The 22012-nt window shown below is 48.8% G+C and overlaps 1 protein-coding gene across 1 annotated transcript in view; it reads right to left on the bottom strand.

Moving 5' to 3' along the window:
• nedd9 (neural precursor cell expressed, developmentally down-regulated 9) overlaps positions 1 to 22012 on the bottom strand; it is a 40278-nt gene that overhangs the window by 11636 nt on the left and 6630 nt on the right. The window contains exon 2 of the mRNA XM_083646395.1: positions 6190 to 6603. Coding sequence (XP_083502521.1) covers positions 6190 to 6603 — 414 coding nt within the window. The remainder of the gene's footprint in view (positions 1 to 6189; positions 6604 to 22012) is intronic.

Below are 22012 nucleotides of genomic sequence, written 5' to 3'. Positions count from 1 at the left end.
TCAGCCTCTGTGATCAAAGAGGCTTCTTAATCCTTCTTAGGGTGATTATCTGCACTTTTAACCAGACGTGTCTGTTATTCCGTGTTTACGTTCCAAGAAAATATCGTAAGCCGATCCCGCTGACTTGTGAAAAAAACGAGCGGTGAGATGATGAGAAAAGGCCCTGACGGACCCGTGCCTGAACTGCACAGATCGTAAGAGAGAAAGATGGTCACTTTCAGCGAAGCATTCCCTGCCCTCTCCTGCCCTCTCTCCTCCGTCGACCTCTGTGTTACTCCTTCACAGCCCGGGCCTCTGAGCTTTCGAGTCGGTCCTCTTCTGATACAATGGATCTTTGACCTTTGCCCTCTCTCGGTCAAAACTCACGGGCCGGCGATTCATCACGGTCACGACCACAGCGAGCGAGCCGACGGCGAGGCGACTACAGGAGTCGGCTCGCTCGCTCCAGGAAGGGAGAACTCCTTCCCTTATCTGCTGCTGCCATCGTTCTGCACATGATTAGCAGGAGAAAATATGGCCCGAGGCAAACAAAAGGGGCCGTTCATTTACAGATAAGCGGGCGACTTCCAAAAGGAGAACGTTATCAAGGTGGACGACGGGCACTCCCTCGGCGGTCGTCTAGCCCGTTCCTAAAACCTACTTCCTTCAGTTGTGGGAGTTTATTGGTCTGTGATTCCCCCTACATCTTTATGGCATCATCGGGCACATTGGATCTTATGGGCGTGACGCAGCCGTGGAGGAAATGCCCATAGAAGGAGCAAGACCTTCACCAGGCAGGAAGTGAGGAATGAAAAGACCGCCTGGTAGGAGTAGATAAGGAGCTCGGGCGCACGCGCGGGGGGGCCTTTTGAACTCTGAACCCAGCCCATCTTTGAACACCATGACCTCAGACGGGGGGGTTGGGGGGCGGAATGCCGCACAGACGGACTGGGAATGTGGGGGCGAACGAGCGAGCGAGAGGGAGAGAGAGACAGACGCACCTTTCAGAGCGGAGAACGAAAGAGGAAATGCGATGAGAAATGGCGGGTGTCTGCCTCTTTGCACCAGCAGCGATAAAGGGCGGTGCAAGGCTTCTCCTGGGCCCCACCGTACCGTGTGAGGAGCCTCTTTGTGTGTGGTATCTGTCCCGCACTGTCCCGGCTCGGGAAGGGGGAGGGGCTTGATTGGGGCACAGCTGTGGGACTCCTCGGCTCGCCCTCCCCGGGAGGGTCGCGCGAGGACAAGGCCGCTGCATCAAACCCGACAGCCAGAGGGGGCAGAGAGAGCGCCAAAAACCTCAGTGTGCCTTTATATAAGCCCTGAAGCAAAGCGAAGGCCCCTCACCACATGAAGAGAGAATGGGGATTTGCACAGCGGGGCTGGCATGCAGCAATAACCCCACCATGCATACTGGAGGATGTGTGCAGACGAGAGGGCACGCATGTGGCGCGCGCAAACGCACATAGACACGCACGCACGCGCACACACACACACACACACACACACACACACACGCACATGAACACACACACGTTGAAGGACATACGCGATGCTTTCTCTGTGGGAGAGGATGAAGGCTTTGGGGTAATATGAGAGGGGGTTATCATTGTGTCCGTGCTAACAGGCTGGTTTGCTAGTCCTGCTAGCCGCTGTAGCGCTGCACGATGAATCAAATCGATATCGAAATCTCTAAAACGATGTCCATGATGAGTGCAATATCCAAATCGCGAGAGCAGCTGCAATCTGATCAGATTAAGGGAATAATTATGCTTGTTTGGTACAGATGCCAGTCAAAATCACATGATGTATTTGTTTATTATTTCAGTGAAAATGAAATGCAAAAAATGAGCATTCCCACTAAAGTCGTGACTCATATCGCAATATCTGTCAATATAATCGCAATATATTGTTTATATACTCATGCGGTCGCAGCATTCCGTATGAGTCAACGCTCGCAGCCTGTCATCAACACAGGCAAACGGTAGTAACTGCTCGTCCTGCGTTGTAAAGACCAAGGGGTTGTCGTGGTCTGGATTTGATCTGGACGAAAGTGATGATGATATATAGTCACAGTGTTAGCGTGCTTCTGTAACAATAGTTATGCTGAGACAGGAGATGAACGGCAAAGTCATGTTTCTCAGCTCCACTACTCATGTCTGGTACTGCTGCTGTTTGGCTCAGCTCCACTACTCATGTCTGGTACTGCTGTTTGGCTATAAGGAAGAACGAACGAAGGGTGCTTACAATGGAAAACAACCAGTGCCTTGTCTGTATTCCTGCACACACACACACACACGCACGCACACCCACACACACACACGTGCACACACAGGCGCACATACACACACGTGCACACACAGGCGCACATACACACACACACACACATACACACACACACACACACACACACACACACACACACACACACACACGTGCACACACAGGCGCACATACACACACACACACACACACACACACACACACACACACACACACACACACACACACACACACACACACACACACACACACACACACATCTTTCTCTCTTATGGACAGGAGCACAGCAGAGCTGTGTATATAGAAGAGTCATGAGTTATGACATCTCCATTCACTCCAATGGACCATGGACCAGTTTTTTACTCTCAAGAGTTCCAGGAAGTAAGGTCCTGGATTAAGCAGCACTGTCGAGTTGCAGCAAGATGGACAGTTTGTGTTGTACTTTGATTATTATTATTATTATTATTTTTTTGGATCAAATTGTACATTATCAGCTTTATTTTAGCATTCAAAAGTAGCGCGAGACCCGTTCCTGGCTGTTCATTGGCTAATGAGTCACGCATTTTGGTCCTCCGCTGACACCACTCTCTCTCTAAATTGCTCTGGAGCACAGGCACAGCTGCAAATTGCAGCACTTTTGATGACCGCAGATTGGAGGGTTAGTTCAATGTCCAAGACTTAATTTAATCTCTCCAACAACATGATTGCAGACTACAAGCACAAAAAGCACTTTCATTACAAGCACATTTAATTTTCCATGTTATCACCCAAGCCTTTTTTAATACCGTTCCTGTGGGCTAATAAGAGAGGTGTTGCTTGACAGGACTGCTGTGTATGCGTGTGTGTATTTCTGTGTGTGTGTGTGTGTGTGTGTGTGTGTGTTTTGTACAGTATGTGTCCAGGTTGATTGACAGGGCTCATGTTGTTCTAAGCCCCGCCCCTCTTGGCAGCCGCAGGCTCTGACTGGCTGATCTCCACCGCTCCTGTGCAGTGAATCACGCTAAGTCTCCTAAGCTCCCGGCGCCGGCTGCCTATTTACCTTAGCAATCTGCACACCTTAGCTCATTTCAATGACGGCTGATGCCATGGAGTTCTTGGTAAATACCCGGGGATATTAAAAGCTCATCCAGGATATAATGACTATCCGTCTCCCGCGGGGACCATCAGGTGTCAGGTGCTACAGCTAGTTAAGCGGTTGACTAAACACGCGCCTCATGTGCCCATCTTTCAACACACGCAAAGACTTCCATGTAGGGAGATGCACCGATATGAACATTTTTGTCCCCGATACCGATAACCGATGTTAACATTGCCGTTATGGCCGATAACCGATATTTACCGATGTCGATATGATCTGTGTAAATACACATTTCTATGATAATCAAAAACACATGTAAACACTGTGAATTTGAAAAAGTAATGCATTTCTTTATTTCCAAAACATTTGGAAAAGCCCATAAATCATAAATTTATCGCATTGTTTCCTCTCAATGTGAACATTTTGGCTGATACCGATAACCGATATTACCACTGCAACATCAGACCAAAAGCCATATGTTAAAAAATGACTAAAATCGGCCGATACCGATATGATTGCCGATATATATCGTGCATCCCTATACTTCCATGATGTGTCCATCTGATTTCTCTGCATGCGTATGATTTCTCTGCATGCGTATGAGAGAAGTGATGCGAGTTTTCTCTCACTGGAAAACTTGCTTGTTTGTCTTTCCGTGCTATAACAGGCCGTCTTCTCTGTGACAGGCTGAGATATATACAGTACGCTACAAAATGATATATTGTACAGCCAATAAAACAAGAAATACACATGATGGACACACACAAACTGTTTGCAGGCTCGTATAAATAGCCATATAGTGTAACTGACCCAAGCCAACAGCTATAGGGCTTTGCTGCCAGTGACCTGTGTGTGCAGATTTTGAGTACAGAGAAACCGACACAGCACAGCCAAATGGGAGCGAAGCTGCTGGGCATCAAAACACACGGCTGGTCTGTGGTGAGGGCCAGGGCTGTCACACCCTGTCCACAGTTCACAGTGCAGTGCCATCATACTGACGCAGTGTCGTGGCAGCTGCCTGTGCAAAACGCCTCAATGCCATGTCTAAATAGCCACCACATTGTGTCAGCGCAGGCCACACCCACCCACCCGACAGGCCACACCCACCCACCCAACAGGCCACACCCACCCACCCGACAGGCCACACCCACCCGAGTTGATGTCATCTTTTGTGTTCAATCCTTTCTTTCTGATCCCAGAGTAGGCCTGCACGATATGAGGAAAATCTGCGATGTGCGATAACATTGTTCAATATAGCGATGACGATACGACTTGCGATAAATAAACAAATATTAAAGTATGCATATTAGCTATTACAGTTCCTATGTCTTTCTGCTTTAATAATGCTAACATAGACCCCAAACATAGCCTATGCCCACTGAATAAAGAAATTAAATACACACTGACTCTAGCTGAAACTACACACAGCGTGTTTGGGCTTTGGCAGAGGGGCGGAGCGCACTGTTGCAAGGGAAAGGTGTACGCTGAATTTACAACACAAGACAAAATGATCAGATGCTGAGTGGGAATGCATGACGCGTGTAAATAAAACCACTTTTGTTATTCGTTGTGTTTCAGGCAGGCTTTGCGATGTGTTTATTAAGCATGTTCATATTGCGATGACGATGAAAATACGATTCATTGTGCAGCCCTATCCCAGAGTCTGTCTTGGCCTGCAGGTCAGCAAGGAGAGAGACGTTCTTCTCCCTCTTAAATCCAATGCATTTCCATTTCTTCATAGACCCTTTTCACGGGGGCCATTTTGTGTGGAAAAGGCAGGGTAAACACAGGCGCGAGCAAAACACTAATGAGGGTTTCCAACTTCTATAATTAGACGTTGGAAACCCTCATTAGTGTTTTGCTCGACACCCGTGAAAAGGGTCCATCCCCTCCATTCCCGTCTCTATAGTGGTTTTCAACATGGGGTCTGGGGACCACCAGAGGGGTCCTTGAGGACATCCCAGGGGGTCCGCAGCAAATTGATGATTATATTTGTCATTTTAGATTTGACTGTTTTGATCATAGTTTCTCTCTTATCTCTCTCTACCTACAATATTCACCTTATGGAGAAGAGACCGGCGTCTGGCTTGAGAGACTGACAGGAAGTGTCAATACAATCGGAAGTTTACGATTGTATTGACACTTCCTGTGACTCATAAACCCAATGGCCCGAATGTGACGAAATCAAGTGTCGTTGATATGAGAAGGGTTGAGAACCACTGCTCTACTATTGCGTTTAAAGGATAATACCGGTGTTTTATTTTGTTTTTTTTTAAGTTTGTGCGAATCATCTATCATCCTTATTCCATCCTGATACCTCCAGCAGTCAGTGTAGCTGGAAGTTAGCATTGTTCCTACTTTCACAAGACGCCATTGGCTGACGTTGGATTTTGCACGTTGGTACGTGTGACAAACCACAGGCTTGAAAATTGCCTGAACTAGTTAATCCATCACGGTAAACATGAAGCTTTCATTTGGGTTCGTCAAAGTTGACGTTTAATCATGACTTCACTGAGCCCTGAGGTGAGTGTTTTCCTATCGATGCACTGTTGCGTTACGCTCTGCTCACTGTCAGTCACCTGACTCCCACAGGAAGGAAACAAAGTCTCCGCCAGGAAATAATCCCTCTAAAAACATAATTGTCATATTCATGTTTTCTTATTTATGGGGTCTTAGTTAGCCGGGACCGTAGTTCATTTCAAGCTGTTTTAAACACAATGAAAAATGAGTAAAGCGTAAAAAATGACATGCGTTGCAAAATGACTGGGGGAAACGTAAACGACACTTAGACAGAAGTCAAATGCTCTATACGTCCACATGCCAGCAGTGTTTCTCTCATCTCTCTCTCTCACCTTGCTGGGCGTGACGTCAGCAGCTAGCGTGCTCCTCGGTGGGACCTGGTAGACGTCGTGTCCTGGAGGAACTTGGTAAATGCCTTGGTGGTCCTGCTGCTGCGGGCTCTGGAGGGACTGCGGCACCTGGTAAAGCCCCTGGGCCGAGCCGGACTTCTGGTAGGCGGAGCCCTGGGTAGGGGACTGGGCGGCGCCGGCGCCGGCGGCCGGGGACCCGGCCTCGAACATGGGTCCGATCAGCAGCTTGAGGCGGTTGCCGGGGGCGATGCCCTGGCGACCGTGCAGAGAGCAGAGCCACCAGCCCTCCAGCCCGCCCGTGTTCTGCTCGATGACCGTCAGGATGTCCCCTTTCCGGAAGGCCAGCTCCTCGGGGGACTCCGGCATGTTGTCGTACAGCGCTTTGGCCATCAGGTTCTGCAGAAAAATCAGACAGTGGAGACCAACATGAACCTTCTCTGCCATTACATAGTCTAGTCTCGTCTTGTTTATTTATAAAGCCCTTTATCACAGCAAAGAGTATAGAAGCCAAGAGACAAAGCTCTGGTGCTTTTATGACAACAGCGCTGCCGCCATTTTGGCCTGAAAATGCCTCCCTCCTTGCGCCAATGGGAAACATCAGACAACCATGACAGAGAGAGACACACCATGATGACCAGGAAGGAAGAGCACAGGTCATTTCGTTAGAGGTACTTTTGTACGGCACTTTGTAGGCGGGACGTTTTACTGGCGTCATTACGGTAGTCTCCTTCAGGCCAAAATGGCGGATTTGCTGTGCGCTGATGTTGCAATGGAACAACCTATTAGCCTTCAGTTCTTAGCAATGTAAGTTCTTTGATCACAATCAAGTCTGAAAGGGCTTTGCAAACCATTATACAGATATACCATACATATACTGCATGTATACATATCATATACATCCTATACTAGATCATATACTTCTATACATTACTATACCACATACTACACTCGCCCTGCATTTAATTACTGATTTACAGTCATTGTAACAGGGAAAAGGGCGAATCGTATCAACAACTAGCACCGTTATATACCAGGTTATAGACTGAACCCGCACACGGCGGAGTTGACCTCCACATACTCTGGGACATTGTCAGAACACTATGGTGAATAACACGCTGGTGGACTTCTTGCCACTTGTGAAATTACCACGCACTATTACATGAACCGCCTGCTCCACACCAGATGTCTTTCAAGCCAATTTGAACTTGATAGGGGTTTCCCAGCCTTGGGGGTACAGCTATCTGAAGGGCCGGTGAGTGGAGGGCCAGCCTTGGGGGTACAGCTATCTGAAGGGCCGCTGAGTGGAGCGCTGAGAGATAATGACTCCCAACCACAGATCTGGAGATAGGAAAGGCCTGCAGGGTGTCGCTATTGTGTCTGAGAGGGGCCAATTAGCAATAATTGCCTCGGTAAAACGCACCCGCCTTCTTTCCTGTAGCCGCTATTTATCCAGGCAAAGACTCAACTGAGCATGCTCCAAATGTTCAGCGACGCCCTGCTTCAGACTCCTATATAAGTTCCATACACACATTCAAACCTGGGAGCTGCACACACACAGTACAACAGCCCTGTACTGCCGGCCTTATCGACTCCATAGATGCAATTTGGGAGTAAGTGCCTTGCTCAAAAGCACCTTAACAGTACACTGCCAGTCAAACGTTTGGAGTGAAGTTGATGCCTATGTACGAATCTCTTTCCAAAGCCAGGTTCCATCAAGGCAAAGGTCGACGGCTACTTGAATCTAAAAAATATAAGATTGCTTTGATTTGTTTAACGCTTTTGTGGTCGCTGCATAATAACTCCACCTGTGTTCTTTCATAGTTTTGATGTCTTTACTGTTATTCTAAATGTGGAAAAAAAGTACAAATGAAGAAAGATGTTGGGGAAGAATTGGGAGAGACCATAGAACATTTCACTAGGACCAAAACGAAATAAACAAAACATGGAAAAAATATTTTCTTTCAATCTGCATTTTTGTTTTTACGCTTTTGTCCGAGTGAAACGTTATGCGGTCTCTCCTGTTTCTAAATATATCTAAACCGTTTGGTTTGAACATCAACATAAATCTATTTTTTTTTACAAGCATTTTACGAAATGTCTACGGGAAAATAAATGGCGGATGAAAATCTCTGGTGCAGTGCTGAAGCGAGAAGTGACGTTCACTTTGGCTCTCTACTTTGAATGAACAACCTTCTGGCATTCAGCCCTCTCCTCTACCCTCCGCCCCCGTCAGACGGGCATTGTAAACACACCACATAACGACTAACATACGTCCCTTGTTTGTACACAGCCTATAGTTATATATAGTACTGCTGCAGCATTCAAATACCAAAGAATCTCTGAGAATAATGAAGAAGAAACCACAGAGAGACTGTGGGATTGAGACCATGCTGTGCAGTAATGGCGCTGTTGGTCCAATGCCGCTGATTTGAGATCTGCTTTGCATCTTCATCAACTCTCATCTCTCAACACTTTGAGCTACAGTGGGCTTAAAGGATCAGTTCACCCAAAAATGAACATTCAGTCTACTCGACCCCATGCCGATGGAAGGTCAGGAGAAGTTCTCCAGTCTAAAACGAGTTTTCTAGTATAAAACATTTGTGGAGTTTTAACAGAGTTGGAGCATTATCCTAAACAATTTAAACGCATTGGTGACCAACTTTCAAATCAACAACAACAACAACAACAACAACGTGGGGTTGTGGGGATGGCTCACAGCTCGTCTGGCGTAATCCAAGTCTCCAGAAGAGTGGTATAGAGCCTTTTTTAATGTTTGAAAATTGATCAACATTCACTTCAATTGTTTTTCATTTTCATTTTCATGAGCTGCGTGTAGAGAGGATGAACTTGGATTCCTATATCTGACACGCCACATGCGCAGTTTGGATCAGAAACGTTGGCAAACCGGGGATGAGCACAAACACATGTAAACAAGAAACCCTGCGTGTGTAAACGCTCTTGTCTCCAAGGAAATGGATGTCTCTCTATCTCTGTTTCTTTCCTAATTCAAAGTCTTTTTCCTTTTCTTCCTTCTGTCGGAGTCTCGCTCGACTGTACATCAGTGTGGGAATCAGGAAGCCTTTCCTGACTCAGACGGTTCCCACGTGAAACTCTCTCCATTAGTCGCAACATCGTTATCTCTCACGGTGAGTCTCTGGCCTCGCTGGCTATTGTCTCAGTGCACCGTCACGCCCGTTAGCCGGGGAGACACCCGACCGCTGGCATCGCGCTCGATCCTCCTCACCCCAAAGGTCACCGTCGTCGCCCAATGGGAGCGGAGCTGACCGACTGATACGAAACGCCTGTGATGATGATGCGGATTGTCAACAGAGACACCATTTTTTCTTGAGAGAATGACGCGGTGATTCAGTGCAAAAACAAAACGGAGAAGTTGCTATTATCCGGAGCTATTTATAGCAGCTCGCTACTGTTATATTTGGGTTTCGTTTTGAGACATTTTGGCATGCGGAGGTTAACTCCCTAATGCGTCACGCTCAGAGGAGAAAGTAGTTCAAGATCAGCCCCACAGACACAAGCACAGACATATTATCGTACTTCTTTTGTCTACTCCCATGTCTCTCCACTAATTATAGTGCTCACTCTAATCAGCTGCCAAAACAACAAGGAATATCGGTTGTATTGCCACACTCAAACGCACACACGTACACAGTCACGCACACACGTACACACACACGTACACACAGTCGTACACACAAACATCTACTCAACAACATGGCCCAGTTCAGACCGTGCTAACTGCGAAAATAAAACTGTCCACAAACCACAGGGTCTGCTCATCTGCTAAGCCCTCTTCAGGTGTCAACACATTCACACAAACACAACTGTCACGCATTTTGTACCAAAATGAAAGCAAAACAGAATAAGCTTGAGACTTAAAGACCAAACCAAATGGATCTGAAAAAGGAGGCATATTATGAACATAATATAAAATGATCAATTCCACACAGCCAGTAATACACACAATATTGATCTCATATCTCGGTTGGGCTATTATAGGATTACGAACACCTCAGTAAAGTGGCGCATATTGTCACCACCGTCAGTTAATGAGGTGACTAATTTGCGTCCGGTAGTTGGAGTTCAGCTGAAGTCTGGTGGGAAAAACACCGTTTGACAAAACACGACCACGCAGCTCATCATCGTCTGCGGTGAGTCCTGGACCACAGACGTCCCAGCAGGACCACAGACGTCCCAGCAGGACCACAGACGTCCCAGCAGGACCACAGACGTCCCAGCAGGACCACAGACGTCCCAGCAGGACCACAGACGTCCCAGCAGGGAGTTCATCCACACATTCTCACGTACTCTGCCTCCTTCTCACCACTGTTTCACTTTATTGGGGCTGAGCTCGCGGCTCTGTAAACATCATTACACAAAGTATAAATAGGTATCATTATTACGACTTTAACGCTACCTAGAGAGGAGCAAAGTTAAAGACAGTGTTTCACAGTGGGGGTGACTTCTGATATAATCAGGGTGGGGCCATGGCCTCTGTGGCCCCTCCCCCTGGCCGTGATGCCCTGAGAGCCCTAAGGCCACCTTGGCAGTGCCCTGCTACCAGCCTGCTAGCTGCTCAGTTGCCTTAAAAGCATCAGTGGTCTCAGTTTAATGTAGCTGCCCTATGCAAAGGATGTGTCATTGGCTCATTTTAACACACATTTGAAAGTTTGCCAGTTACTGGATAGCGTGCGGGAATTATTTTCTTCTACTTATGGACTCTATCCTCCGACGCACCTATCCATACGTTTGTGAGGGTGTGCATCTGCTCTTCTTTCAGGTTTTAACCACATTTCAGGAAGATCACTCTTCACGATGCCTTTGTGCCCTGGCATGTGGCCTTGTGCCCTAAACATTTTTTGATGCCGAATGTCAGATGGCCACGCCCCTAAAATGACGAAATTCCCACCCTGGATATAATGATTTAATATCATAATCTCGATCGATTTGTAATTGTTAAATGAATTATGTGACACAAAAAATTGGATCTTTCAAATATGTCACCACATAGAAGCAGTGGTTCTCAACGTGCGGTCCAGGCACCACCAGGGGGTCATTGAGGGCACTCCTGGATCAATTGTTAAGCTGCACTATTCTGTCATTTTTAGAACGATCGTAGTTTCTCTTATCTCTCCGCCTAAAGTACAGATAGTCATGGAATTCTGGACAAAACCATATCTGAAAATAAAATCTCCCGGGTCCGTAGCCAGACTAAACTGATACGAAGAGGGTTGAGAAGAACCAGTGCCTGTAGAGGATCGCCCTGAAGAACGGTTATCAAACAGCCTGTTAACCATAACGGCTAACTGAAATAACGCCCTGTCCTTTTGAAGTCATGCGACGAGGGGGGAAGACTCGGCTCCTGTCGGCGTGTTTTTGTTTGCTTGTGTTCCGCTGCACAAACTGTAACGGGAGCAGGTGAAACTGACTATTAACGCGGGCGTCAGATCTCCGGCGTAAACATTGGTTAGTCATAACAAGGTGACTCCATGGCTTTGCCACTGATCCTGCTGTAAACACATGTGTTTGCCATTTGTCAGCGGGCGGGCGGGCGGGGAGGGGAGGGAGGGACCGCCCCCGGGGGGGGGCGGGGAGGGAGGGACCAGACCGACCGCCCCCGGGGGGGGGCGGGGAGGGAGGTACCAGACCGACCGCCCCCGCGCACTTTTAGGCTTCGCCCGCAGATGATGAGCACGTCGTCTTCCGGGAAGTCATCTCTTTTCCCAAAGATGTTACGCGGCGAGAAGAGAGGCATTCCACTGCTGCCTGATGGCACCGTGACAAAGCCAGGGGAGGTTCTGGTTCTGCTCGTGACAAAGCCAGGGGAGGTTCTGGTTCTGCTCGTGACAAAGCCAGGGCAGGTTCTGGTTCTGCTCGTGACAAAGCCAGGGGAGGTTCTGGTTCTGCTCGTGACAAAGGCAGGGGAGGTTCTGGTTCTGCTCGTGACAAAGCCAGGGGAGGTTCTGGTTCTGCTCGTGACAAAGCCAGGGGAGGTTCTGGTTCTGCTCGTGACAAAGCCAGGGGAGGTTCTGGTTCTGCTCGTGACAAAGCCAGGGGAGGTTCTGGTTCTGCTCGTGACAAAGCCAGGGGAGGTTCTGGTTCTGCTCGTGACAAAGCCAGGGGAGGTTCTGGTTCTGCTCGGAAATATGAAGAACGTAAAGAAAAACACAAGTTGGTTAGAGGTGTGTAGAGCAGGGAGAGACAGCTAAGAAGATACATGAGGCCTTCACAAACAAAACAGTCGCTGTGACTGATGTAGGTAGGTGGCACCATCACTAGCTAATCTACTTAACAGACTGGGGACCTAATGACTGAAAATCGATGCCATACGACGTTCACCTTGTGTTTATGACAAAAACAAGGTTTTAAAACACACACACATGCGCACACACACGCGCGCACGCACGCACGCACGCACGCACACACACACACACACACACACACACACATGGTGGGGTCTCTCAGGTCCTTGTCAACATCTGGCTTTGGAGATTACTCTCACGGGCTCATATGTTTTCGTCGTTAGAGGAAAGCGTGGAATCGTGCAAAGCTCAGCAGTCCAGATTCACACCTGGAGCAGGAGATCAACACGCATGGAGACCCGGCGGAACCCAGACCCGGATGGTCTCAGAACCAGCTGTCCGGACCCCTCTCTCCTCTCCCCCTGAACCCCCCTCTCTGCTGTGGGAGACGCCCGTGACTCATGCACCTCTCTACATCAACACGGCATTTTTTCCGCCCGTGTCTCGTCTGAGCGCAAACAGTCGTCTGTGTCTCATTTGTGCAGGCGAGCAGCACACACAGAGCTCCAGGCGAGCAGCACACACAGAGCTCCCGCTGCTGACCGTTCCAAAAATAAAAACGCCCCGGCCGTTATGTAACTCCACCGCCCCAAAAAGGGCCCCACCTTTGCTTTTCGGTACGAGCTCTCTTGGGTGGTTCTGGCTCGGTTCTGCCTCTCTGGAGGAGCCATCAATCTAATGAAGGTGGCTCCGGCGAAATGAGCTCACACAAATGCAACAGCTGAAATTCCCCCGCTCCCGCGGCCAAAAGCTGCGACCGCAGCGCATAGCCGGGAATCCGGGGTCGCCATGGCGACGGGAGCGGCCCTGCTTTTTAGAGGCGAGCATGTTTTCGGCCCAAACAAACGCGCCCCGTTACCCCCGCGGTCCCCCCCCCCCCTCCCCCCCCCCCCCCCCCACACTCCCCAAAAAGTGGTACGCTCCATCTGTGAGAACATCACGCTGCTGCTGTGGTTGCCCCGGTGCAGCCCGGGGGGGGGGGGGGGGGGGGGGGGGGGGGCAGGTGTGAAAATTAGGGCCATACCACTGCGACACGTGCCCCGGGGGTGGCTCGGAGAGCGAGTGAACCAGCACACTCATTTGGCCTGGTTTCGCACAAGGTAAATATAGAAAATAATTATAGTAATGACGATAATGAGGACCCGATGACTTTTTTTTTTTTTTTTTTTTTTTTTTACGAGCCGTTCCTCGGAGTGCGCCGGAGTGCTGCTGCGGGTGAGCGCCAGTTCAAATAAATGGGCCGTGTGAAGCGAAGGCTTCTGGGTAAGGACGGGCCCATGGGAAGCGGTTCAGAGCGCAGAGTACATGGTAATTTCTTCATTTGGACACATTTCGGGGGTAGGTTGACCCACTGATTACAGCCTCTCTCTCTCTTACGCTCTGCCAGTGGCCATGTGCATTAACATAATTACACACAGCGCGCGGGCTGGGTCAAACTTCACCTCCCCTATTTCTGTCATCGTCTCCCTCGAGCCAAACGTGTCACAACTTCCATGTTTCCACTGTCAACAAGCAATCATTCATCTTCATCATCTCGGCGTGCTGGGCTGGCATGGCACACATGTGCACCGACATGTGCACCGACATGTGCGCCGCTGCTGCTGCTGCTGCTGCCTCACACTGACTGACGCACGCGGCGCTAAATCAATAGCTACAAATGACAGTGACACGAGTGACACGAACAGAACGATAACTAACTGTAATCGATACGGCGCTGGTGCTGGCCTAGTGGGTCACATGACACCAGGCAGCCTGCTGCACCGACTGCTCGTTGTGTCATAGTTTCGTTTCCGTTTCTGTCATCGAGCACAAATCATGGCAGGCAGTGGATTGTTTGTGTTACTGTATTCTGGTGGTTCTAAACTGGGGGGGGGGTCCGGGGACTACCAGTGGTCCTTGAGGGGGTTCCAGGGGGTCCACACAGCAAATGGATGATTCCTCTTCAGTATTATTTCATTGATAAGAAGTGAACACAATTAGAGAATGTCGAAGAATCACTGTATTAGATCTAGTCTCATTGTTATCTCTCTGACCCACAATACAGATATAGTCATACAAAAATCATATCAAACAATAACAAATATTCTCAGATTTGGATCTGAGACAAAATCTCATTGGGGGGGGGGGGGGTCCATGGCTTTAATGTGGATTGAATTAGGGGTCCTTGATATGGAAAAGGTTGAGAATCACTGCTCTTTAAACATTCTTTTTGCCTTTATTAGTCTCGTGAAGAGAGACAGTGCAGTTTCATGGCACACACCTTAGACCACTGATCCACCAAGAAAACCCATATTGTCTCTTTTTATATAGTGTTTGGTTGTTAATTAGTTAGATCCTCCTGTGAGACACACTTTGTGATGAAGGGCTATTATTAATAAACTTGACATGTTTTCATTCAACCACAAAATGCCAGGATGGAGCAGAGTAAGAGGAGGTAGTAGCCTTACTACTACTACTACTACTTCAACCCGGGTGAAGTAAGGAGCGCATGCTGGCCCTCGGCCAATGGGATTGTCCCTTAGTATTTGGGGGCACGGTGGCACAGTGTGTCACCTCACAGCTAGAAGGTCCTGGGTTCGATTCCTGCCTGGGACACTGTGGGCGGTGAGGGGGGTGTGTTCCCCCCCATGTCTTCAGTGCCTACAACTGCCCAGGTGGGCTATCTCGTCAAAAGGGCCTTTCTGTGTGTGGAGTTTGCATGTTCTCCCCGTGCTCCCCTGGGGTTCCTCCATATATAAACCCCTCACTGAAAACATGCAGAAGATCATGTGACCAACGGCGGTTGGAAGAAGTTGGTCTCCCCGGGTGCTTCACTGCAGCTGCCAACCGCTCCTGGGCTGAACCACGGAGGAGCCTCGAGGACGAGCCAGGATGGGTCAAAGCTGGCTGCCGTGCACGTCGTGTGTGCATGCCAAAATGGTGTTCATGACAAAATAAAGACGGGGGTTTGTCCGTCCGGTTTCATCTTAATCTTAATCAACCCCCTCCTCACTAAAAATAGCTCATAACTCAAATATTCATTTTGTCCCGTACTGTTTTAAAGACCTTTGTACCCCTCCCCCGTGTAGATATGGCACCCACACGACCTTGCACTCTCGTTGGTGATTCACTGACAAGCTGCAACACTATGATAGTGCTTCTGAGGAAATCTCCCCACCCTCTGCTGTAACATCTCTAAACAGTCGCAGCATGGCAACTGTATCTTCAACAGGATATGATGTGCCAAACCACAGTGCATGCTGGGACAAAACAACTGATCCTCACGACACGCACTACATCCAGTCGAAGGTTTGACAGTTATACGAACCTGAGGGCCTCTTTAGTCATAAATACACGTCGGAGGTGCCGCGCGTCACCACCGACGTGGAGTTTCCCTGGAAAATGTAATTTTTTGAGTCATTTCAGTTCTGTCAGATAAATAACACAGTGGAGTATCTCCGCTCCTTACTGGATACCTGTCTGACTGACATGTACTTCCGGGCTTTGGTAAGACGTTCCTACAGACACAATTGGCCGTGTCTGCGGGTGGGAAGCCGGTGGGGTACGATGAGTCCTGGTTGCTGCACTAGTAGTAGTGCCTCCTCTGGTCGGTTGGGGCGCCTGTTAGGCGGGGGGGAAGGGGGGGGAGGGGAACTGGGGGCGGAAATAGCGTGATCCTCCCACCCGCTCCGTCCTGCCGGTGAAAGCCCTGGCTGTCAGGTGAAAAGAAGCGGCCGGCGACTGCACATGTATCAGAGGAAGCATGGCAGAAGGGGGTGGAGCCACAACCGGAACAGCGGGGGGGGGGGGGGGTTGTATAAATGGGGAGATAATGTGAAGGGGGGGGGAAAGAGAAGACAAAAACTTGCTGAATCAGATGCTGAACAACCTCCGTCATCACAGTAGGCTAGTGAAAGTCATGGTGAGATGCATTGTGGGCAGGAGACCATCGCACAGCTAGATGACAGGAAACGATGAGTAAAAACCGCCCCCCTGCTTCTGCTGCTCCTCACTCAGTTCATTAGAGCAACGTCTTTACTGTCACATGAAGGTAAGTTGATGTAACGGCCTCCCTCCTCTCTGTCTGTCCTCTCTGTGTCTCTGTGTCTCTGTGTCTCTCCTCTCTGTCTGTCCTCTCTGTGTCTCTGTGTCTCTCCTCTCTGTCTGTTCTCTCTGTGTCTCTGTGTCTCTCCTCTCTGTCTGTCCTCTCTGTGTCTCTGTGTCTCTGTGTCTCTCCTCTCTGTCTGTCCTCTCTGTGTCTCTGTGTCTCTGTGTCTCTCCTCTCTGTCTGTCCTCTCTGTGTCTCTGTGTCTCTGTGTCTCTGTGTCTCTCCTCTCTGTCTGTCCTCTCTGTGTCTCTGTGTCTCTGTGTCTCTCCTCTCTGTCTGTCCTCTCTGTGTCTCTGTGTCTCTGTGTCTCTCCTCTCTGTCTGTCCTCTCTGTGTCTCTGTGTCTCTGTGTCTCTGTGTCTCTCCTCTCTGTCTGTCCTCTCTGTGTCTCTGTGTCTCTGTGTCTCTGTGTCTCTGTGTCTCTCCTCTCTGTCTGTCCACTCCTCCTTAGCCTGCAGCACTTCCTGTCTTCTGACAAATCCAAAGGGACCAACACCAACCTAACCTTCTCACTTCACATCTTGAAACTACCTCACGCTGCGCTCACGAAACGTCAAGGACAATCTATAATTAGACATGAAAAAGCTACAATGGAGATATTCTTTCAAAATGTGTATCGAATTGTGCGAAGACGTGGAAGTATGCTGCTGGGAAAGAAAGAAAGCGCATTGTGCAAACGCTTGTGTTTCATATTGTGCAAGTCACACCGGGGTCGTCTGAAGGTGTTAGTGGTAAGAGAGACCGTCCTTCAACCTGGAGGAAACAATGGTGTCGGAGAGACGCCCTGCTGCTGAGGTGTCTCTGAGCAAGGCACGAGGGATGGGCTGATGGTGCGATCATCTCACCGTATGATCCGATACACGATATGGGGTCAATACGATACAACGTAATAAATTAAAGTTCAATGACAACAAAGTGTGACAGAAAGTCTGGCAGAATGATGTCTTTCTAGCGACGGCATTGGCTTGCTAGAATGTAAGCGTCATTTTAACCCATTGATACCTGATGCAGCATTTGTGTGTATATCCCTCATTTGTGTGCGTATCCCTTTAAGACCGCGAACCGCGTTAACGTGGTTCGCGGTCTTAAAGGGACACGCACACAAATGCTGCATCAGGTATCAATGGGTTAAAAATGTCATGACAACGTGCAAATATTATTACAGCAGAATAAAATGTATCCAATATCTTCATTCATTTTTCTGCCCCGCAAATACGTATTGTTACACGTTTGTAATGTGATATATTGAATTTCGATACATTGTTATACATTGATACACTGTCCCTCCCCAGAGCAATCTAGTAAGAGAATGGCGTCAGCGGAGGTCCAAAATGCATGACTTCAGTAGCCAATGAACAGCCAGGAAGGAGGCGCGCGCTACTTTTGAATGCTAAAATAAAGCTGATAGTGCAAAATGCATGACTTCAGTAGCCAATGAACAGCCAGGAAGGAGGCGCGCGCTACTTTTGAATGCTAAAATAAAGCTGATAGTGTACAACTTGATTCTTTCAACGTCGGACCCTTTCAAAGTACATCACAAACTGTCCGTTTTGCTGCAACTCGACACAGCGCTGCTTAATCCAGAACCTTACTTCCAGGAACTCTTGAGAGTAAAAAAACTGGTCCATTGGAGTGAACGGAGATGTCGCAACTCTTCTATATACACGGCTCTGATTGTCCCTATGATGATCAGCTCCAGGGGGCTTTTCTGTAGCTGAACCTGACCTGGAAACACCAATTCCCTATGGAGGTCAATAAAGCATCACCCGTCCTCCAAAAAAAACACCACCACATCCCTGCAGTATGGATGGTGTTTATGAGTGCCAAGCTGAGAAAGGCTCCGTTCGGGGGGAGGGAGGGAGGTGGCTCCGTTCGGGTGGAGGAGGGGAGGCGGACGTTTGCCAAAGCCGGGTGTCGAATGTCGATGCCAAGTGACAGTTAGTTTGAGCGCATCGCCGTCGCCCCTGGAGACACACCAGAGCTAATCCCCTCAAGCGGGAACTGGCAAGATGTGACACACAGTATATCTGACGGTATCTCTGCAGGGGCAGAGCCCCATTTAATCAGCATGGGGTTTTTACATATAGGAATAGCAAATGAGATGTGGATTTTCTCCACACTGTCCTCCCGATTTCACGCTACACCCCGAGATCACACAGACACAAAGAGCATAAGGACTGAGCCGACAACGTTCTCCCTCGACATAAGGCCTATTTGAGATAAATGGGGAGAATAATTTATTGACTTAAAAGGAAGAAATCCACCCTAAAACACTTAGCTATTGCTGAAGTACCTTAAATCATTGGCCATCATCATCTTCTTCCTATGTATTCTGGCCACAATGTGATGTCATCTCAAGATTTTCCAGTGCAGCTCCAACGGACCAGAACGACTTTCAGCCGGGCGACGTCTAGACTGAAGACTCACCCTTTTGCAATCCATCATAGAGGAGTGAGACACACCAATTTATCCACTGGCAGCCGCCTTAAACGCCTAGAATGCAATGCAGCCATAAGACAAACCATGTTGCTCGCTATCGCTCTCGCTCTCTATAGAACCCACAGTTGCAACAACTGAATCGACAACTTCACACCCGTTTTCTGGGGGTTGTGACGACGAGGCATTCTGGGAAATCACTCGCTGAACTAAGATGAAAGACGATAGCGGGCACAGCAGAAGAAGAAAGGCACAACTCCTCTAGAAGCATTGGACATCACAGACTGCTGCTTATGTAACAGTGTAGGAACATGTGAGGAGGATAGATTTCCCTTGAACCCATTGATACCTGATGCAGCATTTGTGTGCGTATCCCTTTAAGACCGCGAACCGCGTCAACGCGGTTCGCGGTCTTAAAGGGATACGCACACAAATGAGGGATATACACGCAAACGCTGCATCAGGTATCAATGGGTTAATAAGTGTGAGGAATTTAGAAGCCTCAGTATATTACTGATATGATATAACTAACTACTCATCACTACCTTCATGTATCCTGCATGTCTTCATGGATGAGATGCACATAGACAATCATACCACAGAGATGAGAGCAGCAGAACCTGACCACCAGCGGGGCCACAAAGCATGATGCTATTATCAAAAGAAAAACCCATTGGTTTTGGTGAGACAAAACAAACCAGCAGTGACACACCCAAAGTACAGACATGATCTGTGACAGCAGCACTACAAACAACACATGATCTGTGACAGCAGCACTACAAACAACACATGATCTGTGACAGCAGCACTACAAACACATGATCTGTGACAACAGCACTACAAACACATGATCTGTGACAGCAGCACTACAAACAACACATGATCTGTGACAGCAGCACTACAAACAACACATGATCTGTGACAACAGCACTACAAACACATGATCTGTGACAACAGCACTACAAACACATGATCTGTGACAACAGCACTACAAACACATGATCTGTGACAGCAGCACTACAAACACATGATCTGTGACAGCAGCACTACAAACACATGATCTGTGACAGCAGCACTACAAACACATGGTCTGTGACAGCAGCACTACAAACACATGATCTGTGACAGCAGCACTACAAACACATGATCTGTGACAGCAGCACTACAAACACATGATCTGTGACAGCAGCACTACAAACACATGATCTGTGACAGCAGCACTACAAACACATGATCTGTGACAACAGCACTACTTGAAGAAAACAGGTGCAACAGAACATCAAAATGATCCATGGACAAGGAGTTTATAGACTGGCTCCAGACCAGTCCTCTTGAGTAGAGGGGAAATTAGTTTATGAGTTACAGTAACGATCTTCAGTCTGAATATCAGGCGGAGTTTACACACAGTCCGAAGTTTGGTATGCGTATTTTTATCTGCCATCCGAAAAAATATCGTCACGCACAGAAAACGTTGCACACCCTACAAACAACACATGATCTGTGACAACAGCACTACAAACACATGATCTGTGACAGCAGCACTACAAACACATGATCTGTGACAGCAGCACTACAAACACATGATCTGTGACAACAGCACTACAAACACATGATCTGTGACAGCAGCACTACAAACACATGATCTGTGACAACAGCACTACAAACACATGATCTGTGACAGCAGCACTACAAACACATGATCTGTGACAGCAGCACTACAAACACATGATCTGTGACAGCAGCACTACAAACAACACATGATCTGTGACAGCAGCACTACAAACAACACATGATCTGTGACAACAGCACTACAAACACATGATCTGTGACAACAGCACTACAAACACATGATCTGTGACAACAGCACTACAAACACCACATGATCTGTGACAGCAGCACTACAAACACATGATCTGTGACAACAGCACTACAAACAACACATGATCTGTGACAGCAGCACTACAAACAACACATGATCTGTGACAACAGCACTACAAACAACACATGATCTGTGACAGCAGCACTACAAACACATGATCTGTGACAGCAGCACTACAAACACATGATCTGTGACAGCAGCACTACAAACAACACTCTTCAAAGCACAAACAGAAGGACAGCGTTACGCTGTGTTCACTAATCCAAGGTGGTAAAAAGACAGCGTTTCTCCTCCTGTGTTCCCAGCTGCCATGGCTCCTCCTGATCTGACGTGATGGGGACAGGCTCTCTGCAGGGTTGCACTAAGTTGACATGTAGATCTTGAGAGATGTTCCTGCTGAATAGTTGGCATTCCTCAGGGGAGAGGGGGGGTGCTGGTGAGTTCATTGCTCAGGGGAGAGGGGTGGTGGTGGTGGTGATTTCTTTCCTCAGGGGAGAGAGGGGGGGGGGGGGGTGGTGATTTCTTTCCTCAGGGGAGAGGGGGGGGGGGGGTGGTGATTTCTTTCCTCAGGGGAGAGGGGGGGGGGGGGGGTGATTTCTTTCCTCAGGGGAGAGGGGGGGGGGTGGTGATTTCTTTCCTCAGGGGAGAGGGGGGGGGGTGATTTCTTTCCTCAGGGGAGAGGGGGGGGGTGATTTCTTTCCTCAGGGGAGAGGGGTGGTGGTGATTTCTTTCCTCAGGGGAGAGGGGGGGGGTGGGGGTGATTTCTTTCCTCAGGGGAGAGGGGGGGGGTGGGGGTGATTTCTTTCCTCAGGGGAGAGGGGGGGGGGTGGTGGTCAGTTCATGCCTCAGGGGAGAGGGGGGGTGGTGGTGATTTCTTTCCTCAGGGGAGAGGGGTGGTGGTGAGTTCATTGCTCAGGGGAGAGGGGGGGGGGTGCTGGTGAGTTCATTGCTCAGGGGAGAGGGGTGGTGGTGAGTTCATTGCTCAGGGGAGAGGGGGGGGGGGGTGCTGGTGAGTTCATTGCTCAGGGGAGAGGGGGGGGGTGGTGGTGAGTTCTTTCCTCAGGGGAGAGGGGTGGTGGTGAGT

This window comes from Poromitra crassiceps (assembly GCF_964638095.1).
Source record: "Poromitra crassiceps genome assembly, chromosome: 11".
NCBI lineage: Eukaryota > Metazoa > Chordata > Actinopteri > Beryciformes > Melamphaidae > Poromitra > Poromitra crassiceps.
The sequence above is the reverse complement of the archived record's forward strand: the minus strand, read 5'-3'. Positions and strand labels throughout refer to the sequence as shown.